The sequence below is a fragment of the Siphateles boraxobius genome, unplaced genomic scaffold (assembly GCF_051911475.1).
Source record: "Siphateles boraxobius isolate OS27281-9 unplaced genomic scaffold, OSU_SipBor_1 135, whole genome shotgun sequence".
Lineage (NCBI taxonomy): Eukaryota > Metazoa > Chordata > Actinopteri > Cypriniformes > Leuciscidae > Siphateles > Siphateles boraxobius.
The window spans coordinates 49,954-66,809 of NW_027508739.1; the positions used below are offsets into that span (position 1 = coordinate 49,954).

The 16,856-nt window shown below is 37.0% G+C and overlaps 1 protein-coding gene across 1 annotated transcript; it reads left to right on the top strand.

Annotated features, from left to right (window-relative positions):
- Positions 1-2,141: 2,141 nt before the first annotated feature.
- On the top strand, positions 2,142-16,844 carry LOC143737965 (H(+)/Cl(-) exchange transporter 4). Its single transcript, XM_077229771.1, has 12 exons — positions 2,142-2,310; positions 3,219-3,373; positions 3,610-3,709; positions 3,975-4,162; positions 5,138-5,260; positions 6,822-7,028; positions 7,128-7,208; positions 7,866-8,411; positions 9,872-10,058; positions 10,875-11,270; positions 12,571-12,787; positions 16,136-16,844. Exons 1-12 carry the CDS (start codon positions 2,295-2,297, stop codon positions 16,224-16,226), a joined length of 2,307 nt encoding a protein of 768 aa, XP_077085886.1. The 5' UTR covers positions 2,142-2,294; the 3' UTR covers positions 16,227-16,844.
- The last annotated feature ends 12 nt before the right edge of the window (positions 16,845-16,856 follow it).

The window sequence follows — 16,856 nt, forward strand, 5'->3', positions numbered from 1 at the left end:
AATCAAACCCTTCCGGACCATTTGGTCCCGAAGACCCTGAGTGTGACCCTGAAATGAAGGACCCCTGTCGCCTGCACCACCTACTGGCGGTTTAGTGTTATGTTTAAAAGTAGTATCATTCTTTCCAACGTTTCTTATTTGTATATTTAAATCAATTTCATAACATTATTTTATGCGATTGTAATTGTTCCGTGTAAATGATTTAATTTGATCAGCCCTACCTAGGGTAACAACCCTATAGTGTTTTATTATTCTAAATAATTGAATTTATTGATCAAATTAAGGAATTTAAAATGAAAGACGAAGCATACATTTAATAAGATTGGGGGAGGAGATGCCCTTTAAAGGTGCAGATATTAAAATAAGCCGATTTATATATCAAAGCTGATTGAACACTGATGAGAATATTGTTTCACAATAAATTAACAAAAAAAAAAACAACAAAAAAAAATCCGGACAAGCAACTTTTTTTACTCGGACAAGTGAATGACAGATTTACTTGTCCGAAGGACAAGCACATGAAAAGGCTTAATGTCTAATGTAGAAAACAGCAGCGTGTTAAGTCAATTACAATGAAATTCATTAGGCTACATATAAAAGAAAACACACCATAAGCATACAACGCAACATATCTGCTTCAAATAACACCAGATAAAATTAAAACAATGTGGGATTTGCAACCCACATAGAATGTAGTGCCTGTTTGTCATGAGAGAGAATGGATAACTTGGACAAGAAGAAACTGTGTCAAGAATTTGTAGAAAAAGTTACTGTTTGGCGCATACACGTTTTTGGGTCATTTTAGAATCAGTAATAGTTTATTTTGTTTAAGTTACTTTTTTTGGACAATGTACATTGTTTCTTTCTGTATCTAAACTGCATTGCATGTTTTATTTTGTGCAAATAATCCTTCAACATTTCTTGGTTCGCTTGATTTTTCAGAACATTTTAACCAAATGCTTTCAAAAAGTGGTGGGGACAAAATCAGCCATTTCAAAAAGTGTCCCCAGCGTCCCCAGTGTAAATGACACCTATGGTTGATATGATTATGTTCTTTTGTATTATATGATGTTTTGGGACGGTTATCACAATTAAAGCAGTCAAAGAAAGATGTAAGAAAGATGATATTTTATTATATGTTAGTGAGAGACATAGAGAATTGATTACGTTTACTTTCCTAATTCATGTTCTTCTTGGTCTTATTAGTTTATTTTAAAATGAACAATTCATGTGCGCAGGATAGAGAAGGAAAAACTATAAGGAAAAGATCAGCCTAAACAACATTTAATTTTCAAAAATAATAATAATGATAAAAAAATAATAAAAAAATGTATGGTTCAAACTAATAAAAACAGTATAACAACAACAACAAATATCAAAAAACAGAGATAGAAATTTAGGAGGATGAAAATATGAAAATTGATGACTGAGTTAAATGACAATGAAACTGTGAATTTACTTTAAAATAAGTATTAAATTGGTCAGGAATATTCCCTTAACTTTAATATAGGCCTACATATATATTATAAACGAAAAAACATATTTGAAAAATATTAATGTCATAAATAGTAAGAATCTGAAGATTCTGAAATAAAGTGTTATTTACGGTGAAATAGCCTACGTATTGAAATACGGTGTTTTATTGTTTTTAGTTTGATCCAAAAGTTGTTTATAAAATGTAAAAGGTTTTGTTTTCTTCTTATTTATATGGTATTTTCCAAATAAAATGAACTGAACTGTTCTTCACAATTCAAAATGTCATTTTGAAAATAAAAAAGCGCTTCAAATACGCATATTTATAATCATACACACCCCAATTTTCTGGCTTTCGGAATCTTTCAATAGTTTTTTTTCTGTAAGGACAGTATGGCTAATACCAAGTAAACGCACATTTACTGCAGTAACAATAACTAGTTAAATTAAGCTAGATTATGTAGGACATTAACCGGCTAGTGTAGTTGTGGTCACATGGTACATGTTACTTTTCTCAGCGCGGTTCACGATGGATTCAATACTGATATTTGATACTTGATTTCTACTGTGCAACTAGTCAAAAAGCGTCATTAGATTTGAATGCAGTTTAATAGAGGATTTGCAAGCACCTGTTTTGTGTATCTGCGCAGTCGTTGCGCCGCGCTGACGTTCACGCACGCGCAGTGAGCGCTGTAGAGACACCGTGACGTCATCACTGTATGTCGCCGTCCTATGTCGCTGCATCAGAATAATCTGATGTTATGATGGATAAACACCTCAAACTATCACTGCATCTCTGATCTTAGTACACGTACAGCGATATGGCGGAGGCAGATGGTGAGACTCATGTTTGTATGATCAGAATCATCGTGCACCTGCTCTGTGTGACATCCGTGTTATTATTTTGGTTGTATTTTGATGCATGCAGGGTCTTTAACTCATTTTATTTTATTCAAGCATGTGTGTTAACATGCTGCTATCACATCACCTGTGAAATCTGAGGGATATTACTATAAGGCCTCTGCGTGCACCGTTTCTATTGTGTGTTTTTTCTCACATTATTGTAATGAATAAAGGTTCATTGTGATTAACCCAAATGTTATACAGCTAAACATCTGCTGTAATATATGACAGCTAAACGATACTGCAAAAAATAGACACTGATATGTACCATGGTAGCATTCATTAATATATAAATATACTTTGTGTTTATATAATATTTGTATATATATATTATTTTATTTATTTATACATTAAATAGTATGTGTGTATACATACACACATATATTTATATGTGTATATGCATACATATATGTGTGTGTGTACATATTAGTATTTTATATAAATACAAACTTTTACGTTAGATGCGATTAATCGTTTTGACAGCACTAATATATATATATATATTGATACCATTACTGTTTATATATGTATATATATACCATTACTGTACTATAGTACATTATTTTATAAGAATATGCATTTCATCAGCTGCATGTTGTTGCAATATACCCTGTAATATTCACTTTCATAAATGTTTTATTTTATTTTAAATAAACACTTATGCATACGTATAAAAAAAAACCTATTAATTGTTCCTAATGTATATGAATGTTTTCTCATATGAAGTGCATATTCCTTCAATAGCATCCCAGAATGCACCTTGTGAAGTTGGATGAGTGAATGTCCAGGTTGTGTGTTTGTTTGCTAATATAATTATTGATGATCTGGTTGTTTCTGCGCAGGCACCAGCAGTGCGACTCCCACAGAGGAGATGAACGGCGCCGGGAACCTGATGGACTTCCTGGACGAGCCGTTCCCAGACGTCGGCACATATGAGGACTTTCACACCATCGACTGGCTGAGAGAAAAATCCAGAGACACGGACAGACACCGGAAGGTAAAACACCCTGGCAGACACTGATATTGTGCCCCACAATTTCTATTTTTGTAGCAGGGGTTTTGAATGTTGGTTTCAGACCCTAACTGCATCCTTACTATGCCATAAATTAGGATGTTGAATGCTGAATTTTAGCCTCCAAACTAAAAAAAATCCAGTATCTTCCTATTTTTGTTATTGTTCCTGGACCAATAACTGAACGTGCATTTGAATCATCAGGTTTTGTGTGTTTGCAGATCACCAGTAAGAGTAAAGAGTCCATCTGGGAGTTGATCAAGAGTTTGCTGGACGCCTGGTCAGGATGGCTGGTGATGCTTCTGATTGGCCTGCTGTCAGGTGAAGAGACACGCCCACTTATGACATCACTGACCAAAACACTTAAAGGGGAACTATGCATTTTTTTTAGCTTAACTGAACAGCTTTGGAGTTATTGGAATGGTTATATGACTTTTTTCGGGTAGAATGGTGGCCGTCTCGCATCCCCCCCCCCCGGTCCCTGTGAGGGGAAAAAACGCACTTGCAACTTTGGGCCGGCGGGCCGGGGATGACATCCTGCATAGTGTGCCTTTAACATTCAACACATGTGTCTCGTCTCACACAGGCACGCTGGCCGGAGTGATTGATCTGGCTGTGGATTGGATGACGGATCTGAAGGAAGGAGTGTGTTTGTCTGCGTTCTGGTACAGTCATGAGCAGTGTTGCTGGACGTCTAATGAGACAACCTTCGCCGACAGAGACAAATGTCCTCAGTGGCAGAAATGGGCTGAACTGATGACGGGATACACGGAGGTAGAGTATTAAAGTTAAAGTTAAAGCTCATTTTTAAGCAACGTTTGTTTTTTTGCATTTATTCCAAGTCTGCATATGGCTCAGTGAAATGATCAAATCGCAAAGGCTGCGCTCATTGTGGATTTCCACCGAAATAAAGTTGCACTGTAATTATGATTATTGTTATTATTGTTATATAAATAACATGTTATTTAAATATATTATTTTTCTTAAATATAATTTTTAAAAATTTTACAGTTAAAATATAAAAAGATATAATATTTAAAAAGCAAAATTATTTTGTTTAATATTTTTATTTTGTAAACAAAAAGTTTTATTTTTTAAAAATCACATTTTAAATCGCAATCGCAATTTTTATCTGAAAAAGAAATATTAAATATTCGATTTTTTTATTTTACAGTTCTTGTTTTGTTTAATTTTTTTATTTAGTAAATTCTAATAATGATATATTTATTATTAATATTATTTTATTATTTTTATTATAAATATAAATAATAATTTTATAATAAATATAAATCATATCTTTATTATATATACATTTTTATTTAATTTAATTTATTTATTTATTTAATTTATTATTATTATAATAACCTTATTGACATTTAATCACAAAAAATGTGGTCAAATTATGTGGCAATTTTTATCAGAAAAATCTCAATTCTATTTACGAAATCACCCCCTATACCCTCATTCACTATTCTCCACATTAGTCCATTAATATAGTTCACTTTTAGGGAGTGAATAAAACCGAGTGAGTGAATTCGGACACATTCGGCGCGTGACTATCACAGTGCATTATGGGTATTCTCTAGCATTGAGTGTACAATGGTTTTACATTTTTTTTATTGCGGTGCAATTGCTGTTTCCTCAAATAATGCCCTATCTAAGAGTATAGGGAGCAATTTCAGACACAACCCGAGACTGTAGTCTTCTTCATATTCTCTTATACGTATATCTGTGTGATTGTGTGATCAGGGCGCTGGAGTGTACGTGCTGAACTACTTCCTGTACGTGCTGTGGGCGCTCTTCTTCTCCTTCCTGGCCGTGTCTCTGGTGCGAGTGTTCGCGCCGTACGCCTGCGGATCAGGAATACCTGAGGTACACAAACTGAGCACAGCTTATGCAAATGAGCTGTTATGGTGCGTTCAAGTCCTCCTGGGAAGTCGTGTTTACGACGGCAGGGCGTTCAAGTCACTTTCTCGGATAAAGATGGTGGTTTACTTTCTCTTAGTTAATTACACAAAGATACAGCAAGGTTCTTAAACTCGAGTTCTAGAAAATGAAGAACAAAGAAATGTGCATCAGGTGTGCTTTGCTTTTTTATGTTTTTAATTAGTTTTTGAAGCCACCGCAAACTTGTTATATTATAATGCCATCATATCCTGTATAGTAATTAGCTTACTTCGCTGTAAATAGAAAAGCCGGACAATATCACTGCTAAATACCTTTAAGTATTGTGATATTCCGCCATGTTTCTCACTGACACGCCCACAACTCGTAAAGATCGGGTGTTAAAGGATTAGTTCACCTCAAAATGAAAATTTCCTAATAATTTACTCACCCCAATGCCATCCAAGATATCCATGTCTTTCTTTCCTCAGTCGAAGAGAAATTAAGTTTTTGGAGGAAAACATTTCTGGATTTTTCTTCGAATAATGGACTTCAATGACAACCAGCGTTTTGAAGTCCAAATCAATGCAGTTTCAAAGATCTTTGGAGTGCTTCAACACAGTCTGTGCACGATCAGCTGAGGAGGAGGGGCTTATCAAGCGAAACGATAGGTCATTTAAAAAAAAAAAAAAATATATATATATATACTTTTTAACTACAATTGTTCGGATTGAGCTGATCTGCAACGCGCCGGGAACTGCGTCGCCACGTTGAAAGGTCACGCTCGGAAAAAAAAACGTTTAGGTTTTAAAAGATTTAAACACAGGATACGCACACGTAAGGACCATTTTAAACAATAATAAGACACAAAGACATGAATATGTCATTCAACATACAATACAATTTGAACTATCCTCCTTCGCACGGTGACCTTTCAACGTGATGACGTAGTTCCCGGCGCGTTGCAGACCAGCTCAATCCGAACAATTGTAGTTAAAAAGTATATATATATATATTTTTGAAAATGACCTATCGTTTCGCTAGATAAGCCCCTCCTCCTCAGCTTATCGTGCACAGACTGTGTTGAAGCACTCCAAAGATCTTTGAAACTGCATTGATTTGGACTTCAAAACGCTGGTTGTCATTGAAGTCCATTATTCGAAGAAAAATCCAGAAATGTTTTCCTCAAAAAACTTAATTTGTCTTCCACTGAGGAAAGAAAGACATGGATATCTTGGATGGCATTGGGGTGAGTAAATTATTAGGAAATTTTCATTTTGAGGTGAACTAATCCTTTAAAGGTGCATTGTGTAATATTGTTATTATATTATAATGCCATCATATTCTGTGCTGGTAGTTAACTTCCTTTGCTGTAAATAGAAAAGCCTGACAATATCACTGCTAAATACCTTTAAAGAGCTTCCCACTCGTATTTACGACGTTGTGGTGGCGTTCATGTGCGTTCAACTCGTAAATACGATCTTTATGAGATGACTTGAACGCACCATTGTATTCATCTAGATGTCCACGTGTGTGTGTGTGTGTGCAGATAAAGACGATCTTGAGTGGTTTCATCATCCGAGGGTATCTGGGGAAGTGGACGCTGCTCATCAAGACGGTCACGCTAGTGTTAGCCGTGTCGTCCGGTCTCAGTCTGGGGAAGGAAGGGCCACTCGTTCACGTCGCCTGTTGCTGTGGGAATCTGTTCTGCAGCCTGTTCTCTAAATACAGCAAGAACGAGGGCAAACGCAGAGAGGTGCCGAAATCTGGATGGTATAATAAATGTTATTGCTATGAGATGCAAGTCAAAGGAATCTCCTGAAATCCGGTGCATATGTTTATTTGTTTGTTCCAGGTTTTGTCAGCAGCTGCGGCTGCAGGAGTGTCTGTTGCATTTGGAGCTCCAATTGGAGGAGTGCTCTTTAGCCTGGAGGAGGTGCACACACACACACACACACACACACACACACACACACACACACACACGTACACACATGCACACACACACACACACACACACACACACACACACACACACACACACACACACACACACACACACACACACGTACACACATGCACACACGCACGCACGCACGCACGCACACACACACACACACACACGCACACACACGCACTGTAACACAATCACTCTCTCTCTCTCACACACACACACACACACACACACACACACACACACACACACACACACACACACACACACACACACACACACACACACACACACACTATAACACAATCACTCTCTCTCTCTCACACACACACACATGCACACACACAGACACACACACACTAACACAATCACTCTCTCTCACACACACACACACACACACACACAGACACACACAGACACACACACACACGCACACACACACACACACACACACACACTCACTCACTCACTCACCACTCACACATGCGCACACACACACATTCACTCATTCACTCACACACACACACACACACACACACACACACACACACACACACACACACACACGCGCACACACACACATCCGTGTACATTTACAAAAATGCCACAAAGTGTAACCCTGTTGCTGTGTCTCTGCAGGTCAGTTATTATTTCCCGCTGAAGACATTGTGGCGTTCTTTTTTTGCTGCACTGGTGGCGGCCTTCACGCTGCGCTCCATCAACCCGTTCGGCAACAACCGTCTGGTGCTGTTCTACGTGGAGTATCACACACCCTGGTACATGGCGGAGCTGGTGCCCTTCATCCTGCTGGGTGTGTTCGGGGGGCTCTGGGGGACCCTGTTCATCCGCGGGAACATCGCCTGGTGCCGGCGCCGGAAAACCACTCTACTGGGCAAGTATCCCGTGCTGGAGGTCATCGTGGTGACGGGAATCACAGCGATCCTGGCCTTCCCGAACCCGTACACACGGCGGAGCACGAGCGAGCTGATCTCAGAGCTGTTTAATGACTGTGGAGCGCTGGAGGCTTCACAACTCTGCGATTACATCAACAATCCCAACACGACCCGTCCCGTGGACGACATCCCGGACAGACCGGCCGGGCCCGGCGTTTACAGCGCCCTCTGGCAGCTCGCGCTCGCGCTCATCTTCAAGATAGTCATCACCATCTTCACATTTGGCATGAAGGTGAGGGTGACTTTCTCATGTCTCAAAGGTGATGGCGTTATTTATATGCTATTAGAGATGCATAATATATAAACAATAATACAATACATAAATAAAACTGAGAATCACGTTTTTGTTTTGTTTCAAATAGAGATTACGATTCTGAACAGACAACTAAATGTGAATTAACAAGAGGCTCTGACAAAATATTAAGCAGTCTATTTTAAAATGTTAAATTAATTAGAATGAATTTTTAAAAGAAATTGGTTTGAATGATTGATTCAATCACTTACTCATAATACTGGATGAATCAATTTTTGAACTAATCTCTCGAAATCAATGATTCAATGACTCACTCGTAAATACCGGTACTTCACATGTTTCAATACTGAATGAATCAGCATTTCTGAACAAATCTCTTTAATAAATGGTTCAAGGACTCACTCATAAATACTTTACATGTTTCAATACTGAATGAATCAGCATTTCTGAACAAATCTCTTTAATAAATGGTTCAATGAATCACTCATAAAGACTTAACTTGTTTCAATACTGAATGAATCAGCATTTCTGAACAAATCTCTTTAATAAATGGTTCAATGAATCACTCATAAAGACTTAACTTGTTTCAATACAGAATGAACCAGCATTTTTGAACAAATCTCTTTAATAAATGGTTCAATGACTCACTCATAAATACTTTACATGTTTCAATATTGAATGAATCAGCATTTTTGAACAAATCTCTTTAATAAATGGTTCAAGGCTCACTCATAAATACTTTACATGTTTCAATACTGAATGAATCAGCATTTTTGAACAAATCTCTTCAATAAATAGTTCAATGAATCACTCATAAAGACTTAACTTGTTTCAATACTGGATGAATCAGCATTTTTTTAACGAATCTCTTGAATAAATAATTCAATGACTCGCTCATAAATACTTTACATGTTTCAATACTGGATAAATCAGCGTTCTTGAATGAATCTCTTGAATTAATGATTCAATGTCTCACTCATAAAATACTTCACGTTTCAATACTGGATGAATCAGTGTTTTTTAACGAATCTCATGAATGACAAATACATCGAAGCAGCGTGTCTATTAATGGGTAATGGCTATTAATCAAGCTAATCAGCTTGAGATCCTCTAATCTAAACTGGTTATATCTCTGGCAGTGAATGTTTAATCAGCAGTATGATAATCCCTCTTTTAGTTATGAGAAAGAATCATATTCATCGACATGCAGAGCCGAAGCACAACCAAAACAATGTTCTTCTGCAAAATGCATGCGGTTTTTTAACCGTTAGAGGGCCAAATGTTACAGTGTTCCTTTAAAGTTCAATAGATGCATGATTTTTCCAATTCAATGAGTCATGTTAAATAATTGTGGTCACAATATTTACCAAAATAGTCATGATTTTGGCCAGAACCGAGCAGCACGGATGTCATTCTCGTCACCTGATGTTTTCCCTCAGATCCCCTCGGGTCTGTTCATTCCCAGTATGGCGGTGGGTGCCATCGCTGGGCGTATCGTGGGCATTGCAGTGGAGCAGATGGCATATCATCATCACGACTGGATCATATTTAAGAACTGGTGCCGCCCGGGCGCTGATTGTGTGACGCCGGGTTTATACGCCATGGTCGGCGCAGCTGCATGTTTAGGTAAGACATTACATCACAATTTCTTCAGATCAAGATGTGATTTATGAGTGAACGTTTTGCTGATTTACACTATTGGTCAAAAGTGTTTGTAATGTCTTTGTAAGAAGTCTCTTCTGCTCACCAAGGCTGAATTTATTTAATAAAAAATGCAGTGAAAGTTTTATTGCAATTTAAAATAATGAATATACAGTGAAACGTAATTTATTCCTGTGATCAAAGCTGAATTTTCAGCATCATTAATCCAGCCTTCAGTGTCACATGATCCTTCAGAAATAAGTATAATATGATGATTTGATGCTCAAGAAACATTTATGATTATAATCATAACAGTTCAAACTGACCAGTTATGAACAGAAAACAGTTCAACAGCTGCTTCATATTTTTGTGGAAACCTTGATACACTTCCATTTAAAATTTTGGGTTAAATAAGATAAAAAAAGAAATTAATGCTTTTATTCAGCAAAGACACAAAGTGTTTAAAAGAGATTTTTGTTACAAAAGATTTCTGTTTTAGTATTATTTAGCAGTATTATTTAGTATTATTATTGTAATAATAATAAATGTTTCTAAAGCAGCAAATCATCATGTATGAATGATTTCTGAAGGATCATGTGATACTGAAGACTGGAGAAAATTGATGAATAAATTACATTTTCCTATATATTCACATAGAAAACAGCTATTTTGAACTATAAAAATATTTCGTTTTTTACAGTATTTTTGATCAAATAAACAGAGCATGATGATCAGAAGAGACCGGTAGTGTAGATCACGACCTGTAGAAGTGCAGAAGTGAAATGTTTGTCTGTTGTCCAGGCGGCGTGACGCGTATGACGGTCTCTCTGGTGGTCATCATGTTCGAGTTGACCGGTGGTCTGGAGTACATCGTGCCTCTGATGGCGGCCGCCGTCACCAGTAAGTGGGTGGCTGACGCTTTCGGTAAGGAGGGCATTTATGAAGCTCACATCCAGCTCAACGGCTACCCGTACCTGGACCAGGACGAGTTTACGCACCGCACGCTGGCCACCGACGTGATGCGCCCGCGCCGAAACGAGCCGCCGCTGTCGGTGCTCACGCAGGACAGCACTACGGTGGAGGACGTGGAGACGCTCATCAAGGAGACCAACTACAACGGCTTTCCTGTGGTCGTCTCGAGGGAATCCGAGAGACTCATCGGCTTCGTGCAGAGACGGGATCTTATCCTGGCCATCAGTAAGACACACACACATACACACACACACACACGCTCAGGTGACCACAAAATACCAGCCTACACTTCCTCCATCACCTAATCTGATGTGTCTTTATATACGATTGTTATAGTTTTACTCTACTATGGCTTGAATGTCCTGCACGCTTGTTGATTTTTCAGTTTATGTACCTTAACTATATTCTATATACTATGTTCATATCAGGTCTTAAAGACACTGGGCTCCATCTGTTTACATGGATTATGTTTCTAATTATTGATTTTTAGCTTTTTTTACAGTATTCAGTGTCATTTGCTGTGATATTACAGAGCAACCATCATTTCAAACAGTCATTGTAGTCAAGTAGATTCAAGAAGTAAAATACAGTAAAATAATTTGCATTTATAAAATATACAATATTAAATAATATTGGAAATATTGGTGCATATAAAACATGGCTGTGTCATCAGGTGTTCATCTGTGTTATTTTAGTATTATTGATATAGGCTACTATTACAGTTTTTATTAATATTTTGATTTAGATTTTATTTTTATATTTTCTGATTTTGCTTTAATTTTAGTACTATTTTTATTAGTTTTTTTAACTGTCTATATAGTTTTGATTCAGTTTTGTTTTATTAGTTTTAGATAATTTAGTTCTTCAAGTTAAATTTAACTAAAATGAGAAATGTTGGCTTGGCAGCAAATTTTTTATATTTTATTTTAGTTAATGTTTATTTTGTTTCATGATACTTAAAAAAAAAGGTTTTAGTTAATAATGGCCTAGTGTAAATTTAATGAATTATACAGTACTGGTCTAAAGTTCAGGGTCGGTTAGATTATTTACCACTTTTGAAAGAAGTCTCTTCTGCTCACAAAGGCTGTGTTTATTGAATAAAAAATACAGTAAAAATAGTGAGATATTATTACTATTTAAACTAGCTGTTTTCTATGTGAATATATAGTAAAGTGTAATTTATTCCTGTGATCAAAGCTGAATTTTCAGCATCATTACTCCTGTCTTCAGTGTCACATGATCCTTCAGAAATCATTCTAGTATGATGATTTACTGCTCAAAAAAAACATTTTTGATTATTATTGAACATTTTAATATTCTTTAAGAATATAATATTCTGGTTCAAGAGGAATCATTAAATCAGTTTCAAAATCAGCACTTTTGATTTTTCACGAGTATGAAAACAAGTAACAAAAGAATCTTGTACATCATATACAAATAAGTGGCGAATACTCTGTCCTAGTATGAAATACTGTATGATGTTAATAATCGTAAATCTATCGGCGTCTGCTTGATCTTTCCTCAGAAACGGCGCGTCAGAAGCAGGACGGTGTGGTGAGTAACTCGGTGGTGTATTTCACTGAAGACGCTCCACAGATTCCTGCAACGAACCCTCAGCCTCTGAAACTGAGGCGCATCCTGAACCTGAGTCCCTTCACCGTCACCGATCACACACCCATGGAGACGGTGGTGGACATCTTCCGCAAGCTGGGTCTCCGCCAGTGTCTGGTCACACGCAGCGGGTAAGAACTACTGTTTTTAGGCAACTAATAATAAAGAATGCATTTGTTAAGATTAGTTTATCTCAGAACATATGCAAAAGTTATAATTTTGCTGATTATGGCTTACAGCTTATAAAAATTCTCAGAAAATTCGAATATTTCATGAAATCAATTAAAAAAAAGGATTTTAAATACAGAAATGTCAGCTTTCTGACAAGTATAATCATGAATATGTATATAGTTATATATACTAAATATATTAGTTTCACCTTTTAATTTGAATTACTGAAATACATGAACTGTTGCACGATATTCTAATTTTTCGAGTTTCACCTGTATTTAGTATGTGTTTTGTGGCCTTATTTCAGAAACTTTAAGTTTTAGTTTTTTCAATAACCATGCATAAACAAGATTCATTCAAAAATACAAACATGTACATACATGTTGCTCACATATTGTGGTAGCCCTGTTTGTGCTCAATAGAGTGTAATGACACCTTTGCCATTAATATGTTTATAAGCAACTGAAAAAAGCACAAATGTCAAAACATCTCAAGGACCCCAAAAACACCTTAGACCCCAGAGGGTTAAAGGGGACCTATTATGCAAAATTCACTTTTATTAGGTGTTTTAACACAGATGCGTGTCCACAGTAAACAACTAGCCTATAATGGAAAAAATACACCCACTCTTTGTTTTATAGTCGATGAGTTCGATCAATTTAACTCTACAACAACTACCGTACATAAATGTATCCACTAACCATTCAGAATCTTGAATGTTGTAGCTTGTGACTTCTTCCTGAGTCTCTCCATCCGTATCCGAATCCGGTACGAACATGTCAGGCTGTTCTGTCAATTTCTGAAATTTTCCAGTTTTGTTGTTACTGGAGTAACTGAAACATGAGCTGTAAAGGCTCCGCCCTCTTCTGGAGAAGCAGCTCATTTGCATTTAAAGGGACACACACACAAAAATGGTGTGACAAGCTTTAAAGGTTGTATCAGCGATTGTGGGTGATGTCACTTCTGTTTGTGTTTGAAGCAAGATCCCAAACAAACCAAGTTAACTCGCCCCCCCCTCCCGTTTCGCCTACGTTAGCTAGAGCTGCCCAAGTTTAGTCGAGCTTCACTCATTTTTTATTCAAGAAGGATATTTTCACACACAGTTCACATCTAAAAAGTCAGCTCTAGCAGCTACTCACCTGTCCAGAAGAAACAGTGCCACCTCGGCGTCCGGTTGAACATTTTTCAGTTCTTTAAGTTCTCTCCATCTTTCAAAAGCCTTCCCGATAACTATTCGTGTCTTTGAATAAACACGATGGTATTCCCTCGCCCTAATCCTCCTCTTGGGTATTGACTCAGGCATGTTCAATTGCTCTTGTTTGTTGATATAATAGACCCCTTTTCAGTTGGTAAACATGGTGACGTTTTTCTGTGGGCGGAGCTTAGGTGGTTGCAGAACGATCCCTCTGGCCGCTTCCCTAACGTTAGTTTGCAAGTTTTGTTAGCTTGTTTTTTAACAATGACTGGAGAAAATCCGATTTTATCTTAATGTGCAAGGTCACTCACTGTCCAGGACCGCGATTGTTATTTGCAAAAGTTAATTTTAACAGACGGAACCAGATTGGCTGACCCGTACACGCTCAGGCAATGGATGGACGATCTGACAGGATTAACGTTAAAGCTAGGCTCAGTCCTACACCTATCCGATAGAGAAACCGAGCGTAAAGACATACTGGGGTCATATAAATCTTTAGATGCCTATAACTATGTGCTGAATGGTCATGTACAAGACTTGTGTGGTACGATCCGCAGTTCTGCCTAGCCAGCGCCAAGAAGACGTCAATGTAAAGAGTGACATTACGGTGCAATTTTAATGATGTGAATATTTTCTAGAAATAAAAATTCCAGATACAGCATATTCATTTTTCATTGATTCTTGCACCCAACAACACAACAAGATGACGTTTAATAATAATAATAGTAATTTAAGCTCCTTATTATGTAGCCGAATCTGTGCTGGTTTGTATTGGCCGCCTGCAGTTTTCCCTTTGTTTTGACTCCAGCTAGCGCCGTGACGTAATTGTGACGTCGGCTCGAAATTGGTCTATAGACGCTGGCTTCTTCTTCAGCTCCAACTTCGCGTGCAGCCGTGCACGAGCGCAAAACCTCACAACACCCGCCCCCCTGTCGTGATTGGTTAGAAGTTGGAACACTATTTATTTTGGTTTTGAGTTGTTGGTGAACCCAATTATTTTTGTATGCAGATCTCAGAGCCTAGGCTGCCTACAGAGACGTGTTTTTTTTTGACGGCCTGCTTACGAGCGGCCAGCTAGCGGATCGTTAGGAAAGATTAGATGAATGTGATCATTTATGTTTGGTCCTTTTTTGGGCCTGAAATCGCTGATACAACCTCTAACACATGATCAATGTGGTATTTTTAGCTGAAACTTCACAGACACATTCTGGGGACACCTGAGACTTATTTTACATCTTTTGAAAAGCGGGATAATAGGTCACCTTTCAAAAACACGAGGTGTGGCCAATGAGATTTTACAGTGGGCGGGACTTCATTGCCTCAAAAATAGACATCATCATGCAGCCTTTGTTTCAGAGGAAGAACTTGTTACTTGATTTGACTAATTACTTACATTTTCTGAGGTTGTTAGTTTTTTTTAATGATATTTTTTCTATATTATAAAATACTGTTCAAAAGTTTGAGGTCAGTAATTAATACTTTTATTTAGCAAGGACACGTTAGATTGATCAAAAGTGACAGTAAAGATATTTAGAATTTTACAAAATATTTCTTTTGAACTTTCTGTTCATGAAAGAATCCTGAAAAACCAAATGTATCAATTTCCACAAAAATATGAATCTGTGTTTAACATTGACTATCACATATGTTTCTTGGGCAGCAAATCATCATATTATACTGATTTCTGAAGGATCATGTGACACTGAAGACTGGAGTAATGATGCTGAAAATTCAGCTTTGGTCACAGGAATAAATTACATTTTTCAATATATTAAGATAGAAACGAATTTTAAATTGTAATAATATTTCACTTTTTTACACGTGTTTTTGATCAAATAAAAGCAGCATTGGTGAGCAAAAGAGACTTCTTTTGAAAAATCTTACCGACCCCAAACTTTTGAAAAGTAGTGTGTATATGTCATATAAATTATATATACATGATGTTGGTCGGGTTCTTGGCTTAAAGCCAAAATGCATTTTGACAGGTTAAATCAGGCCAACATGAAGACAGGTGTGATAAAATCACCTTAAAAAGCATGAGCTGTGTCTAATCAGCGAATCAGAGATGTGGTTAAAACGGTTGATGACTAAACTGCTCTTTCTCTTACATCAGACGTTTGCTTGGAATCATTACTAAGAAGGATGTTCTGCGTCACATGGCACAAATGATGAACCAGGATCCTGAATCGATCATGTTCAACTAGCAGAACCTGATTAAAGTGAACCGTCACAATCCTGTAGTTACTAAACTCACTTGTTCATGTGGCCAAAACAGGATGGAGTGTAGATACGAGTGTTGGTTTCCTCTGTTGTTGTTTTGTTGATTTTTTTACAGCTGCTTTTGCCATATTTATATTTAACGTAGATTACTGTAAACCGATGATAAAGCTGATGATTTGCATTGAAAATGCAAAGACATTATGACAGGTTTTACTGTGTTTTTGAAGCAAAAGCTGCTATAAAGGACGTGAGAAGTGCCGATGAATCTTGTTTCATTGGTATGTCAGTTTTTGTGAGTTTATTAAATAATATATCACAATGCTAAAGGTCTAAATGGAAAAAATAATCCAGAACACTAATCGGCTGTAAATACGATAGTGAGCGTTTCTTCCAACACTAAGTTTGTGTTTTGTCATGATTTATTCATTCAATGTGAATGTTAGTTTTGATCAACAATGGTGATCTTTTTTTTTCTCTTGTATTGAAACATGAATATTGTCATTGTTAAAGATACACTGCATCTGTTACAGATATTAATGTCTACTACTACTCCAGTTAACCACATAAAACTGAGGGTTATAATAAAACATATTATTGATAAATAGTATTGTCAT

Excerpts from the sequence above, each read along its gene's own strand:
- LOC143737965 (XM_077229771.1), top strand. Across the intron at positions 3,710-3,974 it reads TCTGATTGGCCTGCTGTCAG|GCACGCTGGCCGGAGTGATT; the intron begins GTGAAGAGACAC and ends CGTCTCACACAG. Across the intron at positions 5,261-6,821 it reads GCGGATCAGGAATACCTGAG|ATAAAGACGATCTTGAGTGG; the intron begins GTACACAAACTG and ends GTGTGTGTGCAG.